The sequence below is a fragment of the Heptranchias perlo genome, chromosome 5, assembly GCF_035084215.1.
Source record: "Heptranchias perlo isolate sHepPer1 chromosome 5, sHepPer1.hap1, whole genome shotgun sequence".
Taxonomy (NCBI): Eukaryota; Metazoa; Chordata; class Chondrichthyes; order Hexanchiformes; family Hexanchidae; genus Heptranchias; species Heptranchias perlo.
The window spans coordinates 130,703,310-130,727,526 of record NC_090329.1 but is presented as its reverse complement, the minus strand read 5'-3'; the positions used below and the strand labels follow the sequence as shown (position 1 = coordinate 130,727,526).

General features: G+C 47.7%; 1 protein-coding gene across 1 annotated transcript in view; it reads right to left on the bottom strand.

Moving 5' to 3' along the window:
* Positions 1–3,624: 3,624 nt before the first annotated feature.
* LOC137322115 (inactive tyrosine-protein kinase 7-like) overlaps positions 3,625–24,217 on the bottom strand; it is a 270,592-nt gene continuing 249,999 nt past the window's right edge. The window contains exons 17-20 of the mRNA XM_067985213.1: positions 17,940–18,020; positions 14,564–14,715; positions 11,517–11,695; positions 3,625–4,959 (exon numbers count right to left, since the gene is read on the bottom strand). Of these exons, the coding sequence (XP_067841314.1) occupies positions 4,799–4,959; positions 11,517–11,695; positions 14,564–14,715; positions 17,940–18,020 (573 nt within the window). The 3' untranslated portion in view covers positions 3,625–4,798. The remainder of the gene's footprint in view (positions 4,960–11,516; positions 11,696–14,563; positions 14,716–17,939; positions 18,021–24,217) is intronic.

Below are 24,217 nucleotides of genomic sequence, written 5' to 3'. Positions count from 1 at the left end.
CCACGTCCAGCCCCTCCCCACTGTGACACACAGATATCACACAGGACCATGTCCAGCCCATCCCCACTGTGACACACAGATATCACACAGGACCACGTCCAGCCCCTCCCCACTGTGACACACAGATATCACACAGGACCACGTCCAGCCCCTCCCCACTGTGACACACAGATATCACACAGGACCACGTCCAGCCCCTCCCCACTGTGACACACAGATATCACACAGGACCACGTCCAGCCCCTCCCCACTGTGACACACATCACACAGGACCATGTCCAGCCCCTCCCCACTGTGACACACAGATATCACACAGGACCATGGCCAGCCCCTCCCCACTGTGACACACAGATATCACAGGACCACGTCCAGCCCCTCCCCACTGTGACACACATCACACAGGACCACGTCCAGCCTCTCCCCACTGTGACACACCGGTATCACACAGGACCACGTCCAGCCCCTCCCCACTGTGACACACAGATATCACAGGACCACGTCCAGCCCCTCCCCACTGTGACACACAGATATCATACAGGACCACGTCCAGCCTCTCCCCACTGTGACACACAGGTATCACACAGGACCACGTCCAGCCCCTCCCCACTGTGACACACAGATATCACAGGACCACGTCCAGCCCCTCCCCACTGTGACACACAGATATCACACAGGACCACGTCCAGCCCCTCCCCACTGTGACACACATCACACAGGACCACGTCCAGCCCCTCCCCACTATGACACACAGATATCACACAGGACCACGTCCAGTCACTCCCCACTGTGACACACAGATATCACACAGGACCACGTCCAGCCCCTCCCCACTGTGACACACAGATATCACAGGACCACGTCCAGCCCCTCCCCACAGTGACACACAGATATCACACAGGACCACGTCCAGCCCCTCCCCACTGTGACACACAGATATCACACAGGACCACGTCCAGCCTCTCCCCACTGTGACACACAGATATCACACAGGACCACGTCCAGTCACTCCCCACTGTGACACACAGATATCACAGGACCACGTCCAGCCCCTCCCCACTGTGACACACAGATATCACACAGGGCCACGTCCAGCCCCTCCCCACTGTGACACACAGATATCACAGGACCACGTCCAGCCCCTCCCCACTGTGACACACAGATATCACACAGGACCACGTCCAGCCCCTCCCCACTGTGACACACAGATATCACACAGGACCACGTCCAGCCCCTCCCCACTGTGACACACAGATATCACACAGGACCACGTCCAGCCTCTCCCCACTGTGACACACAGATATCACACAGGACCACGTCCAGTCACTCCCCACTGTGACACACAGATATCACAGGACCACGTCCAGCCCATCCCCACTGTGACACACAGATATCACACAGGACCACGTCCAGTCACTCCCCACTGTGACACACAGATATCACAGGACCACGTCCAGCCCCTCCCCACTGTGACACACAGATATCACAGGACCACGTCCAGCCCCTCCCCACTGTGACACACAGATATCACACAGGACCACGTCCAGCCCCTCCCCACTGTGACACACAGATATCACACAGGACCATGTCCAGCCCCTCCCCACTGTGACACACAGATATCACACAGGACCACGTCCAGCCCCTCCCCACTGTGACACACAGATATCACACAGGACCACGTCCAGCCCCTCCCCACTGTGACACACAGATATCACACAGGACCATGTCCAGCCCCTCCCCACTGTGACACACAGATATCACACAGGACCATGTCCAGCCCCTCCCCACTGTGACACACAGATATCACACAGGACCACGTCCAGCCCCTCCCCACTGTGACACACAGATATCACACAGGACCACGTCCAGCCCCTCCCCACTGTGACACACATCACACAGGACCATGTCCAGCCCCTCCCCACTGTGACACACAGATATCACACAGGACCACGTCCAGCCCCTCCCCACTGTGACACACAGATATCACACAGGACCACGTCCAGCCTCTCCCCACTGTGACACACAGGTATCACACAGGACCATGTCCAGCCCCTCCCCACTGTGACACACAGATATCACACAGGACCACGTCCAGCCTCTCCCCACTGTGACACACAGGTATCACACAGGACCATGTCCAGCCCCTCCCCACTGTGACACACAGATATCACACAGGACCACGTCCAGCCTCTCCCCACTGTGACACACAGATATCACACAGGGCCACGTCCAGTCACTCCCCACTATGACACACAGATATCACACAGGACCACGTCCAGTCACTCCCCACTGTGACACACAGATATCACACAGGGCCACGTCCAGCCTCTTCCCACTGTGACACACAGATATCACACAGGACCACGTCCAGCCTCTCCCCACTGTGACACACAGATATCACACAGGGCCACGTCCAGCCTCTCCCCACTGTGACACACAGATATCACACAGGACCATGTCCAGCCTCTCCCCACTGTGACACACAGATATCACACAGGACCATGTCCAGCCTCTCCCCACTGTGACACACAGATATCACACAGGGCCACGTCCAGCCCCTCCCCACTGTGACACACAGATATCACAGGACCACGTCCAGCCCCTCCCCACTGTGACACACAGATATCATACAGGACCACGTCCAGCCCCTCCCCACTGTGACACACAGATATCACACAGGACCACGTCCAGCCCCTCCCCACTGTGACACACAGATATCACACAGGACCATGTCCAGCCTCTCCCCACTGTGACACACAGATATCATACAGGACCACGTCCAGTCACTCCCCACTGTGACACACAGATATCACACAGGACCACGTCCAGTCACTCCCCACTGTGACACACAGATATCACACAGGACCACGTCCAGCCCCTCCCCACTGTGACACACAGATATCACAGGACCACGTCCAGCCCCTCCCCACTGTGACACACAGATATCACACAGGACCACGTCCAGTCACTCCCCACTGTGACACACAGATATCACAGGACCACGTCCAGCCCCTCCCCACTGTGACACACAGATATCACACAGGGCCACGTCCAGCCCCTCCCCACTGTAACACACAGATATCACAGGACCACGTCCAGCCCCTCCCCACTGTGACACACAGATATCACACAGGACCACGTCCAGCCCCTCCCCACTGTGACACACAGATATCACACAGGACCATGTGCAGCCTCTCCCCACTGTGACACACAGATATCACACAGGACCACGTCCAGTCACTCCCCACTGTGACACACAGATATCACAGGACCACGTCCAGCCCCTCCCCACTGTGACACACAGATATCACACAGGGCCACGTCCAGCCCCTCCCCACTGTGACACACAGATATCACAGGACCACGTCCAGCCCCTCCCCACTGTGACACACAGATATCACACAGGACCATGTCCAGCCCCTCCCCACTGTGACACACAGATATCACACAGGACCACGTCCAGCCCCTCCCCACTGTGACACACAGATATCACACAGGACCACGTCGAGCCCCTCCCCACTGTGACACACAGATATCACACTGGGCTATGCTTAGCCACTCCACCGTGGCACACGGACTATTAGTCAAACAGTGGATTTTCCACTGGAGCAAACAGATAAAATGAAATACCAAAAAGTGTGAACTTTATTGACAGCAGCATGTAAAAATCACGGATATGAAACCAACTGCACAAGCCAAATACGAACTAAAGGTGTCTAAGTTTTACTCAAAATAAAAAAAACCTAACATTGCAGCCAAGGTTTATTTCTTCCCATGGTTCTTTTAAAAAAAATTGAAAAACTTAATATAAAAAAGGTTTCTTAGAAGAATTATGAAAACAGGAGCTTGCATTTAATAACATTTTTGAAAGTTGATAAAAATTCCTTCATACACCAGGCACTTGGTTCAGTACAGACTTGCCTATATGCAATTACCAGTTTAATTCCTGGCTTTAGATATAGCATTTTTGCTTGTAAAGGATATGTTTAAAGGTTAACATACATAAAATAATTGTTTTTTTAAAAAGGCAAATAAACAGTTGAACAGTACCATGTTGGAAAGACAAGATCGTTGAGAACCTACTGAAATAAATAGACAGGTTTCTCCAGCTTCTTTCTACATTAAGGAACTTGGTAACAAGTTATCTTGTGATTTCTACAGTATGTACAACCTCTAGGCGTGGAGCCATCCTGAGGTCATGTAACATCCACCGGCAGGTCATGGTCCTGTCAGACAGCCTTCACCTTCTCCATACTCGCTCCGCTCTCTTTTCTCTGAACATGATTAGATTTTGAAGATCTGTTGTGCTTGGTCCTTTATATAAAACAGTTCTGATGAAGCAAATTCACTCAGCGCAGTAACTTGCTGATTAGAGAAGCAAGGACTGCACTGTTTTAGTGTTTTCCAGATGAGATGGTGGTAGGGTGAACGATTTTTATTGCTCTTAGTCAATGCACTCGTCAAGTCTGTTTTGTTGCTACTCTTCACCTTACGGAGCCTCTCTGATGAGTTTGGCGGTAGTTTCCCAAACTCCTGCACGAGAGAGACCAAAATCCTCCATGGCAGAAACATATGCACAATGATACCAGTGGGTGAAAGGCCTCGAGAACGGCTCTCTGTAGTTTCGAGCTTAAGGCAAAAGGACCCTGGAATTTGAGATGGTTGATTCCTTGTATGAATTAATAAAAAAAACACAAAACATTACAATAAAAAATAGCAGACACAGCCAACAGACAAGCCCCTGATGGGATGCCGTTCCTTGTCGAACATGTACATGATTCTGGGAAGTCACTGATCCCCATCAGACTTTGCTGTCAGCAGGAATTTCGCTGAGAGTGTTTGCAATCTCACTGAAAGATGGGCGGTCCTTGGGGCTTGCTGCCCAGCAACGCTGCATCAGTTTGTAGAGTTTAGATGGGCAGCCATCAGGTGCAGGGAGTTTGATCTGACTGTTCTGTACCCCTGCAACAAAAAAAACTTGGGTTAATCTTTGTATATAAACATGTTTATCTTTATTTCTCCTCCTGCCCTTGCCATTTGCCGGAGACATGTAAAAAAATGCAAGTTCCCACCACCTAGAGACGTGTTTTGTCAACCAATCACCAATAGTTTATCTTCTTGAGGAAAGACATCACATATCCCCATAACTGGTACAAAAGGTACAAGAGCAGGGGAGTTCTCCAGTGTTTATCCCTCAACCAACATCACTTTCAGATTATCTGGTCACTATAACATTGCTGTTGTGGGACCTTGATGTGCGCAAATTAGCTGCCGTGTTGCCTACATTACAACAGTGACTACACTTCAAAAAGTACTTAATTGGCTGTAAAGCACTTTGGGACCTCCTGAGGTGGTGAAAGGCGCTATATAAATGCAAGTCTTATTTTTTTTTATTTTTAGAAGCTGGGAGTTTGACCATCAGTACCTTTGCTTTCTCCTCCTAATGGTCACTGCAAGAAGCTTCAGCCAGTCCCCACTACAACCAGAATAAACTCATCCCGACTGATCAGTGAGCAGCCCTGGGACCTGAACAAATCTTGATGACAGAATCTCTCGGAAACTGTCTGCTCTCCATTCAAAGCAGATTCTGGTCATGAGGGCAGCTTTGAAACAGACTGTCCCTGTAGCCTCATCAACATTGGCGTGATTGTGGAATGAGTGATGCAGCATGAAAGGAAACCAGTGCTTTCGATATAGAACTGGGAAATGAGTGTGTTCACCTGTCAGCTGAGATCATTCAGCCACAGTTTGGCGGAAGGGAATGAATGTTGTGTAAAACACAATGCATTTCTGCGTCTTTAAAACCTTCAGTTGTTTTGAACTATTTAGTTTTTAAAATGTTAATTAGTCGAGGGTGGGTGGAGGTGGGGGGGTGAAGAGATAGAGGAGGGGGACTTCTGTTTAGTGAGAAGGCCAGCAGGTGAATTCACAGCAGCTCACCTATCAAAAGTATCTCCATAACTGGGATCCCTCAGGACTTCAATTTTTCCAGTATTTTCCCCCCTCTCCTGAAGACAGTGACTTACAGCATATGGAAAAGTGGGGGAGGGGCATCACAGCCGAGCCCGGTCCTTCCTCATTCGTGTACATGCACTCGTGCACGCACATCACTAGTGATCTGGAGTGACAACTCTGGACAATTTCCCCCCTCCACAGCCAGGGGACACTGAGCGTAACTGGAGCACTCCAATCCGAGATGAGATGAGTCAGCTGAGCAGACAAATGGTTGAAATTAGACTTTCCCCCATCTGTATAGCTCAGTACTGCATTGGGTGGTACATTTATACACCGAGCCAGCAGGGCAGCCCAAAGCCCCATGTCCATCACTGCTCTTTCATTTTTTTTTATGGGATGTGGGCGTCGCTGGCAAGGCCGGCATTTATTGCCCATCCCTAACTGGCCTCGAGAAGGTGGTGGTGAGCCGCCTTCTTGAACCGCTGCAGTCCGTGTGGTGAAGGTTCTCCCACAGTGCTGTTAGGAAGGGAGTTCCAGGATTTTGACTCAGCGTCGATGAAGGAACGGCGATATATTTCCAAGTCGGGATGGTGTGTGACTTGGAGGGGAACGTGCAGGTGGTGTTGTTCCCATGTACCTGCTGCTCTTGTCCTTCTAGGTGGTAGAGGTTGCGGGTTTGGGAGGTGCTGTCGAAGAAGCCTTGTCGAGTTGCTGCAGTGCATCCTGTGGATGGTACACACTGCAGCCATGGTGCGCCGGTGGTGAAGGGAGTGAACGTTTAGGGTGATGGATGGGGTACCAAATCAAGCGGGCTGCTTTGTCCTCATGGTGTTGAGCTTCTTGACTGTTGTTGGAGCTGCACTCATCCAGGCAAGTGGAGAGTATTCCATCACACTCCTGACTTGTGCCTTGTAGATGGTGAGTCACTCGCTGCAGAATACCCAGCCTCTGACCTGCTCTTGTAGCCACAGTATTTATGTGGCTGGTCCAGTTAAGTTTCTGGTCAATGGTGACCCCCAGGATGTTGATGGTGTGGGATTCGGCGATGGTAATGCCGTTGAATGTCAAGGGGAGGTGGTTAGACTCTCTCTCTTGTTGGAGATGGTCATTGCCTGGCACGAATGTTACTTGCCACTTATCAGCCCGAGCCTGGATGTTGTCCAGGTCTTGCTGCATGCGGGCTCGGACTGCTTCATTATTTGAGGGGTTGCGAATGGTACTGAACACTGTGCAATCATCAGCGAACATCCCCATTTCCGACCTTATGATGGAGGGAAGGTCATTGATGAAGCAGCTGAAGATGGTTGGGCCTAGGACACTGCCCTGAGGAACTCATGCAGCAATGCCCTGGGGCTGAGATGATTGGCCTCCAACAACCACTACCATCTTCCTTTGTGCTTGGTATGACTCCAGCCACTGGAGAGTTTTCCCCCTGATTCCCATTGACTTCAATTTTACTAGGGCTCTTTGGTGCCACACTCGGTCAAATGCTTCCTTGATGTCAAGGGCAGTCACTCTCACCTCACCTCTGGAATTCAGCTCTTTTGTCCATGTTTGGACCAAGGCTGTAATGAGGTCTGGAGCCGAGTGGTCCTGGCGGAACTGAGCATCGGTGAGCAGGTTATTGGTGAGTAAGTGCCACTTGATAGCACTGTCGACGACACCTTCCATCACTTTACTGATGATTGAGAGTAGACTGATGGGGCGGTAATTGGCTGGATTGGATTTGTCCTGCTTTTTGTGGACAGGACATACCTGGGCAATTTTCCACATTGTCAGGTAGTTGCCAGTGTTGTAGCTGTACTGGAGCACAAGTCTTCAGCACGACAGCTGGGATGTTGTCGGGGCCCATAGCCTTTGCTGTATCCAGTGCACTCAGCCGTTTCTTGATATCACGTGGAGTGAATCGAATTGGCTGAAGACTGGCTTCTGTGCTGCTGGGGATATCGGGAGGAGGCCGAGATGGATCATCCACTCGACACTTCTGGCTGAAGATGGTTGCAAACGCTTCAGCCTTGTCTTTTGCACTCACGTTCTGGACTCCGCCATCATTGAGGATGGGGATGTTGGCCGAGCCTCCTCCTCCCGTTAGTTGTTTAATTGTCCACACCATTCACGACTGGATGTGGCAGGACTGCAGAGCTTTGATCTGATCCGTTGGTTGTGGAATCGCTTAGCTTTGTCTGTAGCATGTTGCTTCCGCTGTTTTGCATGTAGTCCTGAGTTGTAGCTTCACCAGGTCGGCACCTCATTTTTAGGTTACGCCTGGTGCTGCTCCTGGCATGCTCTTCTACACTCCTCATTGAACCAGGGTTGATCCCCTGGCTTGTTGGTAATGGTAGAGTGAGGAATATGCCGGGCCATGAGGTTACAGATTGTGCTGGAATGCAATTCTGCTGCTGCTGATGGCCCACAGCGCCTCATGGATGCCCAGCTTTGAGCTGCTAGATCTGTTCTGAATCTATCCCATTTCGCACAGTGGTAGTGCCACTCAACACGTTGGATGGTGTCCTCAGTGCGAAGACGGGACTTCGTCTCCACGAGGACTGTGCGGTGGTCAGAGAGATGTGTGGTGCGAGAGGTAGATTGATGTGGACGAGGTCAAGTAAGTTTTTCCCTTGTGTTGGTTCGCTCACCACCTGCCACAGGCCCAGTCTGGCAGTTATGTCCTGCAGGACTCGGCCAGTAGTAATGGACATTGAAGTCCCCCACCCAGAGTACATTTTGTGCCCTTGCAGGAGGTCTCCTTGCCCACGTTTGACCTGATGCCATGAGATTTCATGGGGTCCAGAGTCAATGTTGAGGACTCCCAGGGCCACTCCCTCCTGACTGTGTATCACTGTACCTCCACCTCTGGTGGGTCTGTCCTGCCGGTGGGACAGGACATATCTTGGGATGGTGATGGAAGAGTTTGGGACGTTGGCTGAAAGGTATGATTCTGTGAGTATGGCTATTGCTTGACTAGTCTGTGGGACAGCTCTCCCAATTTTGGCACAAGTCCCCAGATGTTAGTGAGGAGGACTTTGCAGGATCGACTGGGCTTGGTTTGCCGTTGTCGTGTCCGGTGCCTCGTGGTCCGATGCCGGGTGGTCTGTCCGGTTTTATTCTTATGACTTTTTTTAGCGAGATTTTATAACTGAGTGGCTTGCTCGGCCATTTCAGAGGGCAATTAAGAATCAACCACATTGCTGTGGGTCTGGAGTCACATATAGGCCAGACCTAAAGGACATTAGTGAACCAGATGGATTTTTACGACAATCCGGTAGTTTCATGGCCACCATTCCCGATACTAGTATTTTAATTCCAGATTTTTATTTAATTAATTGAATTTAAATTCCCCAGCTGCCGTGGTGGGATTTGAACTCATGACTCCGGATTATTAGTCCAGGCCTCTGGATTACTAGTCCAGTAACACAACCACCATGCTACCATACCTGGGTAGTTTTGCAGCTGGAGCCACGGTTCAAATAGTGTACTCATTTCATTTTAATGTGTGTGAACCTTCAATCCACAAATATACTGGGAAAATATCCAAGCTAAAAGCTAACCCTCACTAGCATCAAAAGTCGTCCCTGAACTGGGAGGGAGGGTAAAGATAAGTAGGTCTTGGTACTGAAGGACAAACCCAGCAACAGCACCATCTAGTGGTTCATAGCTGTAAGTTCTCAGAGGTACTTCATTCAAAAAAAAAGTTATTTGATTTCCTCCTTCCAGGATCTGGACAGCAGGGCCATGAGCCCTTCTGAAGCCCAACTTGATAGATTTTTTTTTAAACCAGTGTAAGTTCCATACATCAAATAATTTTCCACAAATTTATCACTATACAGTAATAGGTTGAGCCCTAAAAGTCGATGCTCAACATGCCTAGCCAATGAAGAGCAGCATTCAACAAAGCTAACAAGATGGTCGACAGGCAAAATAGTGGAGTACAAGTCAGTGGAGGGAATGATCGAACTACACGGTGTTTGGTAGACCGCATCTTGAATACTGTGTGCAGCTCCAGTCACCAAGAAACAAGGGGACATTGAAGCACTGGAGGCAGTGTACAGAAGAGCCAGGAGGGTGATTCCCAGTGTCAGGAATCTGAGGTTTGAAAAAGCTGGGAAGACTTGAGCTTCTCAGAGGCATTTCAGAGTTGATCGTATTAGGGGTTTAAAATACAGCTCAATTAAACTGCAGGAATAGAGTTATTGGACACAGGCTCAAAGTAAAAGGTAATTTTAGGACAGATATCAGGAAATTCTATTCTCAGAGAGAATAATCAACACGTGGAATAAACTTTCAGATAGCGTAATGGAGGCAAAAGCCTTGGAATCATTTAAGAAACAATCAGATGCTGAAATGGGGGTGAAATATTATGATCTCTCGATGGAGGAATTAAGAATGGGTATCTGTAACAATTATACAAGGGCAGTAAGGGGCAAGCCACAAATAACTTTCACCTGGATCAGGAGGCTGTGGGTTACAGACCCACTTCAGGGACTTGAGCAGTGCTGAGGAAGTGCTACATTGTCAGAGGTGCTGTCTTTCAGATGACAAGTTAAGCCCCTGACTCCATTTGCTTGTTCATATGGAGTGGTGTCCTGGACAACATTCATTCTTCAAACATCACCAAAGATAAAAAGATCATTCATCTCATTTCTGTTTGTGGGACCTTACTGACTGCAAATTAACATGGCCGTTAATCTACATAATAAGGACTACTTCAAAAGTAGTTCATTAGTTGAGTGCTGTAAATGTGACAAGGTGCTACATAAATGCAAGTTGATTCTTTCCTTTATTCAATCATGGAGGGAATCACACTCAAGCTTGATCATGTGCACTTTCCACTGAACAACAATCACATTTTCCCCTCCCAGCTACAACTGACCTCAGCATACTGGAAATCGAGCCAAGAACTTTCTGGTCTGTATAGTTTAGTGCCATGTGCAGAGTTGCTTAGATGTGTACATGTGAAGTTTAAATCCAAGTTCTTTTCAATCTGCATATACCTCAAGTTATTGATACCGGTTGGGTCCTGGTGTTCTGATTTAAAGGGATGCTGATTTAATGTAATTAAGGGGAAACTGAAGATGCATTTAAGGGGAAGCTAGATAAGTACATGAGGGAGAAAGTAATAGAAGGCCATTTTGATAGGATGAGATGAAGTCAGGTGGGAGGAGGCTCGTGTGGAGCATAAACACTGGCATAGACCAGTTGGGCCGAATGGCCTGTTACTGTGCTGCAAATTCTATGTAATGTAATACGATGGAAGGATTTATCCATCGTTGAAACAACAGCACTAAAAAGAGCCCTTTACAAAATGCCAGGGTTCATGAAAATTCAAAATAATAAAGAAGAAATACAAGTCCAAATAAAACTGGGATTTGTGGGCCAGATTTACAGAGCTCATGAGCTGAATGTGGCCAACACTAGACCACTGACTGTGCTTAATGTACATGACAGCTGTGCTAGACAGAGTAGGACAAGGTTTCTGCCCTTACTTCTCTACTTAGTATCAGCCGTGAGAGCTCCACACTTGTACTTGAGGACAAGAGCAAAGAAAATAAAACCAACTTCAATACCTGTTAATACTTCGTCGTCACTGAGTTTGGAAAACGGCAACTCCCCCTGCGAGAAGACCTCCCACATCAGGACCCCAAAGGACCACACGTCCGATTTTGTGGAGAAATCATCCTCAAATATGGCCTCAGCTGGCATCCAGCGCAGTGGAATCCATGCTTGACGGAAATGGTAGTACTCACTGGTGAAGAGGCAGAACATTACAGCACTGTTCGATAATTAATAAAACTTCCATTTATAAAGTGTCAAAACATCTCAAAGCACTTCATATATTGAATTACTTTGTGTTTGGTTATGTAGTTCCAAGATGAATCACCAGTTTTGTGGTAATTAGTTGAGGGAAGAATGTTGGCCAGGACAACTCCTGCTCTGCTCTGAAAAGTGCTTTGGGAACTTTTGCATCCACTTGAACAGGCAGACAGTACTTTGGTTTAAAATCTCATCCAATATCATGCTGTAGTACCAGGAAAGTTCACTGCAATTCACTGTGTGCATATGGGGAGCAGCAAGGTTTATATGGAGACACGCAAGTGGCAGGATGTAGCCTGGTATTTAACTCCCAGGTGCAACAGCAAGTCCATCCCAGAATGCCTTATTCAAATTGGCAATGCTGTTAAAGCTTTACAAAAATTTACACAAATAAAGTTACCTTGTCGTGTATATAAATGTGTTACATAAATCAAACTTGACTTGGAATTGATTTCTGCTGAAAGACACTTGGAATTTGGACCTCTAGCAAAGGAAGTGCAGTGAACCTGGACTGTGTTGCTGCTGAATACATATCAGGGATTTTAAAAAGGCCATTCAGCACACTGAAGCCGATCCCTCCAGCACACAAACTTTCATCCCAGCATCCAAAGAGCCGAATTTACCTTACTCCATTTGAAAATGAGCAAATTCATGGAGGAGAAAAAGAATGGAGTCAATGATATGAATCCACTACCATTCCAAACTGTAAAATCATAAAATGCCCCACCCCCTGCAGTCTACCTAGATGGGGCCTAAAAAGGATCAAACTCAATCTCAAAAGGAAGGCACTATATTCTTTAACAAGCACATCCTAATATGGTCGTAATGACAGCTGAACAATGCATAGTTCGTGCTTCAATAGCTATTTTCTGTGTGTTGAGGAACAAGTGTTTAAAAAATTCGTTCATGGGATGTGGGGGCGCTGGCAAGGCCGGCATTTATTGCCCATCCCTAATTGCCCTTGAGAAGGTGGTGGTGAGCCGCCGCCTTGAACCGCTGCAGTCCGTGTGGTGAAGGTTCTCCCACAATGCTGTTAGGGAGGGAGTTCCAGGATTTTGACTCAGCGACGATGAAGGAACGGCGATATATTTCCAAGTCAGGATGGTGTGATGATACCATCACATGCAAAATTAGTTAGGAATTGGAGAGTTAATAAAAAAATGTTTGGTGCAGAATTAAATATAAAAGCTCTCTCCCAAAAAATGAATAGACTGAACTGCAAACCTGCTGCAGGAGATGTGCTTCCAGCATCACATCTCCTTTCAAAGGGTTCTCCCTGGTGGAAGCTGGGGTCAGGTATGCGAGATTCACTCCTGCACACACTCACAAACTCTCTAACCTCATGCTTAATGAGTCACACACCCATCACTCTGGCAAAAGGGCTGATAAGAGAGGCTTTTATGTGGTTTCTGCATGTGAGGTGTCATTGTCAATGCCCCTTAGACTAGAATATCAGGGTGAGAGGATACTGTATTAATGTGTTACTACTGGTCAAAGGAAATCAGTGTCAGTGCAGTGTTATTATAAATAGGATTTATTTGTTGATAAAAATATTTATCTTGGCCCATATGCCTGAAATTGTGGCAGCAGCTTACAATCATGGGACAATTTATTCCTCGATATCTGAAGAGTGCGTCAACTTGGCACAGGGGTCATACTCTCGCCTCTGAGTCAGAGGGTCGTGGGTTCAAGTCCCAGTCCAGGACTTGAGCACATAATCTAGACTGACCCTTCAGTGCTGCATAGTCAGAGGTGCCTTTTTTCAGATGAGATGTTAAACCGAGGTCCCATTTGTCTGTTTGGGTGGACGTAAAAGGTCCCACGGCACTACTTGAAGAGGAACAGGGAGTTCTCCTGATGTCCTGGCCAAAATTATTCCTTTAACCAATACCATTCAAGAAAAAAAATTAATCTGGTCATTCATCTCAATTGCTCTTGGATATGTCCTGAGGATGTGATCTAAATGTAAGCTCTTTCTTACACTGGTCTGGAGGCCATCTCATCTGCTACACAGTAGGTGAATACATCATTAATGTTGTGGGAAAGACATTGCCTCCCAGTTCCCCTCCATCCCGACTTGGACATACATTGCTGGGTCAATATCCTGGAATTCCATTGTGGGAGCATGACCACCACCACAAGGACTGCCGTAGTTCAAGAAGGCCCACCAACTTCTCAGGGCAATAGACAACACCCCTATCCTGGGAACAAGTTCATAGAATCATAGAAGTTTACAACATGGAAACAGGCCCTTCGGCCCAACATGTCCATGTCGCCCAGTTTATACCACTAAGCTAGTCCCAGTTGCCTGCACTTGGCCCATATCCCTCTATACCCATCTTACCCATGTAACTGTCCAAATGCTTTTTAAAAGACAAAATTGTACCCGCCTCTACTACTGCCTCTGGCAGCTCGTTCTAGACACTCACCACCCTTTGAGTGAAAAAATTGCCCCTCTGGACCCTTTAAACCGAGTTAAACCACTAATTTGAAACAACTGCCTTTTGGGTGCAAAGAGAAATTCAAGTCATTTGATCAGGTTTGGGGATGTCAGGAACCATCAGCTTACATGTGTGCAGCTGGACAATCCAATTTGAGGGACTATCCAGAACCAAGTATCCCTTTTTTTGTGAGAGATCCTGGTGGATAGTAGGAGGGAGGAGGAGGTTGTTAAATGTTGCAGTTCTTGACATGAATACTGTTTGTGGAGGATGTTTCTCCTTCAAACTGTTGTTTCGAATGTTATATAGAAAATTAATCCAATTCATTTTTTCTAAATATATGTAAAATCTGAACCTACCTGTTGTACACATCCTTGCTCAGCCCAAGTGCTGCCACTTTGACCTGTCGCTGGGCGCTGATCAGGCAGTTTCGAGCAGCCAAGTCCTTGTGTACAAAGCGATGGTTTGACAGGTATTCCATTCCCAGTGCTACCTGTGTGCAAATAGCCACCTGGAAAATAATAGAAAGGTCTTCAACTGCAAGATACAGTATGATCTTGATGACCCTAATGGCCTAGTGGGCAAAAGGTCCATCTGGCACAGGCGATCACAGAATGGATCTCTGGGCTGTGCTGACTTAGTTGATCTTAGCAGTTGGGATGCTACAATTGGGTCTCAATACAATTGGGTCTCAACACTCCTGGACAGAGAAGAATCAGCCAAAGTTCCTGCTCCCAGTTTCTATCAAGTTATTCCTGACCATTAGGTGGACCTTTGTGACAATGGGACTGGGTTCAGGTCCCAAGATCAAATACAAGAATTTACAGTTATATTAGCACCTTGAACATAGAAAAACATATCATAGCACTTCAAAGAGGCGTAATCAAAAAATGAATGCTGAGCCAAAGGAGGAAATACTAGGAAGGGTAACTGAAAGCTTGATCAAAGGGGGTCTTAAAGGATGAGAGGGAAGTGGAGAGTCAAAGGAGTTTAGGGAAGGAATTCCAGAGCATCGGGCCTAGGAGATGCAGGCACAGCTGCCAATGGTGGGGCAAAGAGAGAGGGGGGGGTCCACAAAAGACCAGGGTCAGAGGAACAGCAAGGTCAGGAAGGGGGGAGGGAGGGTTATAGAGCTGGAGGTGGTTAGAGAGAGAGAGAGACCATAAAGGGATTTAAACATGATGAGAATTTTAATTCTGAGGCACTATAGGTCAACAAGGACAGGACGATGGGCAAGCAGGACAAGACACAGGCAGCAGAGTTTTAGGTAATCTGAAATTTACAGAGGATGGAAGGCTGGCCAGGACAACATTGGAATAGTCGAGTCTGGAGGTGACAAAGACATGGGTGAAGGTTTCAGTGATAGAAGGGGGTAGGGGCAGGCGTTACAGATGTTGAAATGGGGAGAATATGGGAAGAGGAAGGGCCCAGGATAGAACCTTGGGGGATTCTGGAGATAATGGTGTGGGGGCAGGAAGAGGAGCCATTGCTGGAGATGCTTTGGCTACAGATGGATAGGTAAGTGTGGAACCAAGTGAGGGTAGTGCCACTGTGGTGGACAACGGAGGAGAGGGATTGGAGCAGGATGGCGTGGTCAACAATGTCAATGTTCACAGAAAGGTTGAAAAGGATCAGGAAGGGATAATGCACCATGGTTACAGTCACAGAGAATGTTGTTAGTGACTTTAATTGGGTGTTGTGCAGGAGCGGAAACCTGATTGGAGAAATTCAAATAGGAGTAGCGGGAGAGATGGGCACTGATTTGGGAGATGACAACACGTTCCAAGGACTTGAGAGAAAAGGGAGGTTGGAGATAGGTTGGTAGTTTGTAAGGACAGGGGGTGATGATGGAAGTTTTCAAATAAGGAGGATACTACCAGAAAGATGGAACTATTTACAATGTCAACTAGTATGGGGGTCAGGATGGGACATTGGGTGGTGAGTAGTTTAGTGTGAATGGGGCCAAGGGAGCAGGAGATGGGTCTCATGGACTAGATAAGCTTGGAGAAGGCATGAGGGGAGATGGGAGACAAACCAGAGAGATGCGCGGGGTTAGTGCTAGGACAGGGAGAAGAAGCCCGGAGACAGGTTTAGCTTGGTAGGCTTGGGAAAGCAGCAGAGGCAGCTGAATGGATAGTCTCAATTTTGGTGACAAAGCAGCCAATGAGCTCATCGCACTTGTTGAAAGTGAAGGTGATGGGGGGAGGGGTTTAAGGAGATCATTGGTATTGGAGAAAAGATGATGGGGGTTATCTTCGCTCTCCAAGATGATCCTGGAGTAGTGCGTGGCTTTGCCAGAGTGCTCAATGTGGTAAAGCCAGATCTGATGGATGACTGAACCAGTTGTGTGCCAGATAATCAAGTCTGCATCCCTTGGACTTGAGACTAAAGATTATACCAGGGGCCCTCAAAGGTGGCGAGAGAGTGGTTGACCAAATCAACAGCTGCAGAAGTATTGTGGCAAATGGAGTGCCAAAGACCAGAGTTTGAGGGTGCTGTTGTAAGTGATTTGGGGGAAGAGGATCGTTCGGGGTTGGATGCAAAGGAAGTGCGGTTAGAAGAGGGCCGGGGCTGTGGGTGGTTAAGGATACAAGGCAGTGGTCAGAGATGGCCTCGGAAATAATATGCTGGCATTCTGTCTAAAAGAGTTGTTACTTGACCAACATACTATAGGGCTATTCGTGCCTATGGAACTGTACGCCAGCAAGGAATCAATACTTTCAGGAGAGGAGGGGAGACAATAGTGAAATCACTACTTCCAGCAATACTCTGCAGAGATATTGGCTTGTACAGGGAACAGGTCTGAACTGGTAAATGGCACAGAAACTCTTTCATCTGATATTTCACATGCGATGGATTACAACATGCATGTGCTCTCGATCAGCAGGGATGGAACATTTTCCCCATTCTGCACCTAATAAATGTGTTTAGCACAGATCACAATTAGACCCCATCCAAGTAGGTTAACATCAAGTGGGGAAGAATTCACTTGATGGCTTAGATGGTAAATGCACCACCTTGCTTGGTACTGAGCCGTGCAGGCCAGAAGATCTTGGGTTCAATCCCCAGGTCTGCGTTGAGCCGGGGTGAGGCAATTAACTTCAGTGAACTCGGCAAGGGAAAGGAAAACAGCCAGGGATCCCACTTTTGACTGTTGCCCTTCAGCCTGCTGGAAAGGTCAACTGAGTGAGGGTCAGGTGAGGACAAGATTAAACTTGGCTCAATCTCTTCCCATGGTCAAACAACCACCAAAACTCACTGTCTTGGCTGACATGTGAGCAATCAGCAGTTGGACAAGGGCCCAAAAGGCTACTGGGGAACCATATCCCACCATGAATTATCACCTACAGGAGACAAGGGGAAAGGGGTGAAAAAATGATCAGGCCGACAATCACTAGGATTATTCAGTGATCCCAGTCCACACTCATGTGGGGAAACAGCACTTCTGAAGAAGTTACATCAAGGTTTCAATATGTACAAAAAGTGACGCTATCATGGTTTCCTTCCAAGTTTTTGAGGGCACAGTTCAGCACAGACTTGGTGGCGTCTCTCAAGCATTTACTCTTCTGGCTTCAGGCTCTTTTATAAGTAACAGGACTATATATAAAAGGAGGAGTGTCCATATATGGAATTCTAGCTCACTTCAAATGGCTGAATTCCTAAAGCAATAACTGATCTTTTAGATGACACTTCATATGATTTAAAAGCCCCAGTTGAGAATCCTTGGCTTTGTACCTTCTGTTTCGTACTCAATGGCTGAGATTTGATCTTCTCTTCTTTGCCTTTTGCAATACGCAGAAACTGTTTCAGGTCTCCCTGGAAGACAAGAGTGGTGAAGTTAGAAGACTCAGCAGTAAATGCTGGTAGAGTAAGGACCCTCAGAACATAGCCATCAAACACCAAAACACAAGACCATGATTGAACTCTCATTCACAAATATGAAGAGGGGTGGGGGGGGGCAGGAGGGGGAGAGAAGAGGGTGGGAAAGAAGGGGGGGCAGGAGTGGGGTGCCAGGAGGGAGCTCCGCTTCACCAGGTTTTTTTTTAAGGGGGTGGGATGGCATGAAAGCTCCCATTCCTGACTACTATCCAGTGACCCCTTCTGGAAAGGAGAATTGTGGATGTAAATTGATGTTAGCATCCAGCTTGGCTATGATGTCTCCATGGATGAAAAGCCTGCTGATAAATTACTGCGTGGGTTTATGATACCATGAGAAATGGTACCTGGGTGAGCTGCTAAAAATCTGCCAGCACTGAGTTTGTACCCCTGTAAAAGTCACTTTCGGGAGCAAAGGGAGAGTGAAAAATAGCAAACATTTCTGGTTCACACTTCCACAGAAATTGAACAGATTGAATGGAGCAAATTTTATGGAACCAAAAGCAGAAAAAACATTGTTAAAATCCCAATTAATTAGGAATTCAGTATCTGGTCACCATCAGCATGACCACATGGGCGAATCAAAGATTTCACCACTTGGGGAATCAATAGCACCGAGCAGCCCTATCAAATTTAATCTTACAATTAACTCTGGTGCTGTGTTCTCAGGAGTCTTTCAATACAAAAGTTTTATCATGTAGTAAAGCTATTTAAAGTTTTGACCGATATAACAACCTATCAAATACTCAGTAATCCTGCTTTGCAGCTTACTAGAACACTTTGACAGAGTGGTATATACTGATTAAACCTTTTCTTTTTCTAGCTTTCACTGCTGTTTATTAATATGCACGTCTCCAGAGACCACCTTGTGCTATTACTGTTTAACATGGTCGCAGTTACAAGTTCTAGAGAAGCAAGGACCTGAATCTGCCAAGAGTGTGAGGAACCCAGTCACTATTTTGCAAGTGGGACATGGACACTTCCATTGATATTACACAGCCCAATCACTCCATCAAGAAGGTCAAGTGCCAGCTCATATTGAGGCAAGCATGATTGCTAAGCGGAGGATGTTACAGAAGACACACTGTTATGGGTGTAACATGATTGACCATAAAATTATGGGATTTAGCTCTTATTGGAACCATAAGACACGTGGCCAGTTGGGGTGAGCACAGCTTCACATTTCTTGTACCAGCCGATGAAAACAATCCAAACACAAGTTTTGGATTCAGAGTTCCAAAAATGGAGAATCCCAATCCAGTTTGAGATTCCTGTAAACTGCGTACAGGAGTTGGTTTCTTCCGTGGGGTATTTAAAAGCCAGGTTACAAAGAATTAGGATTAAGTTGAAATATATTTTTCATTTTTGGATAGGGAGGACCTATTTTCCTTAGCAGAGGGCTCAGTGACCAGGGGCATAAATTTAAAGTGATTGGTAAAAGGATTAGAGGGGAGCTGAGGAGAAATTTTTCCACCCAGGGTGGTGGAGTCTGGAACTCATTGCCTGAAAGGGTGGTAGAGGCAGAAACCCTCAACTCATTTAAAAAGTACCTGGATGTGCTCCTGAAGTGCCGTAACCTACAGGGCTACAGACCAAGTGCTGGAAAGTGGGATTAAGCTGGATCGCTCTTTTTACAGCCAGCACAGACACGATGGGCCGAATGGCCTCCTTCTTTGCCGTAACTTTCTGTGATTCTATGATGATTCCCTGCAGGCCCTATTTTTTTTTTAAAGTTTGTTTAGACAGAGTGCGCTGCTCCACTCTTGGTTCAGAAGTGATATGCTCGCCACTTTGCTGGTCGTTATCACATTGCCGTTTGAGGGACCTTTGCTGTGTGCAAATTGGCTGCCACGTTTCCTACATTACAATGGTGACTACACTTCAAAAAGTACTTCATTGGCTGTAAAGCATTTTGGGATGTCCTGAGGTCATGAAAAGCACTATACAAATGCAAGTCTTTCTTCTTTAAAAAAAGATACGGGCTTTAAAAGGCCTGATTTCCATATAAATATTGGGCTAACCTGGCCCCTCTGTATTCAGCTCTTTGTTGCACTATTCATCCAATTTATTTATTTTGGGATACTAAAGTGAAGGAGCCAAGATGCACAGTACAGGACACCACTAAGGTTGCAAAGAGCAAAGGACAGGATAAAGTAGCATTAGGCAATGCCAAGAGGGGTTTTTAAAAGGTTGGAGATTATAGGAGGAATGAAAGTCTAACATAGTAAGAGGTACCACAGCTTTGAGAGTCCAGAAAATAATATGAGACTGTGGGATGAGGTAATTTCAGCAGCAATGTTCTGTGGAGAAGGATGAGTGTATTTAGAGCATACAAAGAACAAGCTTTTTCATGAATCCAGTTCAGGAGAGGCATTAGAAGCTTTCCCAACAGTGAGGTAAGAGTGACTGCCCTTGACATCAAGGCAGCATTTGACTGATTGTGGCACCAAGGAGCCCGAGTAAAATTGAAGTCAATGGGAATCGGGGAAAACGCTCCAGTGACTGGAGTCATACCCAGCACAAAGGAAGATGGTGGTGGTTGTTGGAGGCCAATTTTCTCAGCCCAGGACATCGCTGCAGGAGTTCCTCAGGGCAGTGTCCTTGGCCCAACCATCTTCAGCTGCTTCATCAGTGACCTTCCCTCCATCATAAGGTCAGAAATGGGGATGTTCGCTGATGATTGCAGTGTTCAGTTCCATTCGCAACCACTCATATAATGAAGCAGTCCGTGCCCGCATGCAGCAAGACCTGGACAACATCCAGGCTGATAAGTGGCAAGTAACATTCACGCCAGACAAGTGCCAGGCAATGACCACCTCCCTGTGACATTCAACAGCATTACCATTGCCGAATCCCCAACATCCCGGGGGTCACCATTGACCAGAAACTTAACTGGACCAGCCACATAAATACTGTAGCTACAAGAGCAGGTCAGAGGCTGGGTATTCCGCGGCGAAAGACTCACCTCCTGACTCCACAAAGCCTTTCCACCATCTACAAGGCACAAGTCAGGAGTGTGATGGAATACTCTCCACTTGCCTGGATGAGTGCAGCCCCAACAACACTCTAGAAGCTCGACACCATCCAGGACAAAACAGCCAGCTTGACTGACACCCCATCCACCACCCTAAACATCCAATCCCTCCACCACCGCCGCACCGTGGCTGCTGTGTGTACCATCTAAAAGTTGCACTGCAGCAACTCGCCAAGGCTTCTTCGACAGCACCTCCCAAACCCATGACCTCTACCACCTAGAAGGACAAGGGCAGCAGGCGCATGGGAACAACACCACCTGCACGTTCCCCTTTAAGTCACACACCATCCCGACTTGGAAATATATCGCCGTTCCTTCATTGTCGTTGGGTCAAAATCCTGGAACTCCCTTCCTAACAGCACTGTGAGAGAACCTTCACCACACGGACTGCGACAGTTCAAGAAGGCGGCTCACCACCACCTTCTCAAAGGCAATTAGGGACGGGCAATAAATGCTGGCCATGCCAGTGACGCCCACATCCCCTAAATGAACTTTTAAAAAAACGGCAGCAACAACAGGTAATCTGGTCACTTATGTAACTTGTCACTTATCAGCCCAAGCCTGAATGTTGTCCAGGTCTTGCTGCATGCAGGCAAGGACCGCTTCATTATTTGAGGGGTTGCGAATGGAACTGAACACTGTGCAATCATTAGCAAACATCCCCATTTCTGACCTTATGATGGAGGGAAGGTCATTGATGAAGCAGCTGAAGATGGTTGGTTCTAGGACACTGCCCTGAGGAACTCCTGCAGCAATGTCCTAGGGCAGTCACTCTTATCTTACCTCTGAAATTCAGCTTTTTTGTCCATGTTTGGACCAGGCTGTAATGAGATCTGGAGCTGAGCGGTGCAGGCGGAACCCAAACTGAGCATCGGTGAGCAGGTTATTGGTAAGTGCCACTTGATAGCACTGTCGATGACACCTTCCATCACGTTGCTGATGATTGAGAGTAGACTGATGGGGCAGTAATTGGCCGGATTGGATTTGACCTGCTTTTTGTGGACAGGACATATCTGGGCAATTTTCCACATTGTCGGGTAGATGCCAGTGTTGTAGCCGTACTGCAACAGTTTGGCTAGAGGTGCGGCTAGTTCTGGAGCACAAGTCTTCAGCACTTCAGCCGGGATATTGTCAGGGCCCAAAGCCTTTCTGTATTCAGTGCACTCAGCCGCTTCTTGATATCATGTGGAGTGAACTGAAATGGCTGAAGACTGGCTTCTGTGATGGTGGGGATCTCGGGACGAGACCAAGATGGATCATCCACTCGGTACTTCTGGCTGAAGATGGTTGCAAACGCTTCAGCCTTGCCTTTTGCGCTCACGTGCTGGGCTCTGCCATTATGGAGGATGGGGATGTTCACGGAGCCTCCTCCTCCTGTTGGTTGTTCAATTGTCCACCACCATTCACGACTGGATGTGGCAAGATTGCAGAGCTTTGATCTGATCCGTTGGTTGTGGGATCGCTTAGCTCTGTCCATCGCATGCTGCTTCCACTGCATGTTCATCCTGTGTTGTAGTGCCACATAACGCGATGGACGGCGTCCTCAGTGTGAAGACGGGTCTTCATCTCCACAAGGACTGTGCAGTGGTCACTCCTTCTAATCTTGTCATGGGCAGATGCATCTGCGACAGGTAGATTGGCGCGGACGTGGTCAAGTAGGTTTATCCCTCGTGTTGGTTCTCTCACCACCTGCCGCAGGCCCAGTCTGGCAGCTATATCCTTCAGGACTCGGCCAGCTCGGTCAGTAGTGGTGCTACCGAGCCACTCTTAGTAATAGACACTGAAGACCCCCACCTAGAGTACATTCTGTGCTCTTGCTACCCTCAGTGCTTCCTCCAAGTGGTGCTCAACATTGAAGAGGACTGATTCATCAGCCATGGGAGGGCGGTAGGTGTTAATCAGCAGGAGGTTTCCTTGCCCATGTTTGACCTGATGCCATGAGACTTCATGGGGTTAGGAGTCAATGTTGAGGACTCCCAGGGTCATTCCCTCCTGACTGTATACCACAGTGCCATCACCTCTGGTGGGTCCGCCCTGCCGGTGGGACAGGGATGGTAATGGAGGAGTCTGGGTGGCTTAAAGGTATGATTCTGTGAGTATGGTTGTGTCAGGCTGTTGCTTGACAAGTCTGTGGCACAGCTCTCCCAATTTTGTCACAAGTCCCCAGATGTTAGTGAGGAGGACTTTGCAGGGTCGACTGGGCTTGGTTTGCCTTTGTCGTGTCTGGTGCCCGGTGGTCCGATGCCGGGTGGTCTGTACGGTTTTATTCTTATGCCTTTTTGTGGTGGGATTGTACAACTGAGTGGCTTGCTCGGCCATTTCAGAGGGCAATTAAGAATCCACCACATTGCTGCGGGTCTGGAGTCACATATAGGCCAGATCGGGTAAGGACGGCAGGTTTCCTTCATTAGTAAACCAGATGGGTTTTATATGTAGTTTCATGGTCACCATTACTGATGCTAGCTTTTTATTCCAAATTTTATTTTAATTAACTGAATTTAAATTCCCCAGCTGCCGTGGCGGGATTTGAACTCACTCGTATTATTAGTCCAAGCCTCTGGATTACAAGTTCAGTAACATAACCACTATACTACTGTACCCATGTGGTTTGAGGGATTAAATATTGGCCAAAACACTGGGATAACCCCGAATCATCTTCGAATTGTGCCATGACATCTTTTCCGTCCACCTGTGAGGGAAGACGTCAGCCAAGACTTCTTCGACAGCACTTTCCAAACCTGCAACCTCTACCACCTAGAAGGACAAGGGCAGCGAGCGTCTGGGAACACCACCACCTGCATGTTCCTCTCCAAGTCACACACCATCCTGACTTGGAAATATATCGCCGTTCCTTCATCGTCGCTGGGTCAAAATCCTGGAACTCCCTTCCTAACAGCACTGTGGGAGAACCTTCACCGCACGGACTGCAGTGGCTCAAGAAGGCGACTCACCACCACCTTCTCAAGGGCAATTAGGGATGGGCAATAAACGCTGGCCTTGCCAGCAACGCCCACATCTCATAAATGAATAAGAAATGTTTTAAAAAAGACCCATCCGTTTAAGGTCTTATCCGAAGAACGGCACCTCCAACAGTGCAGCACTC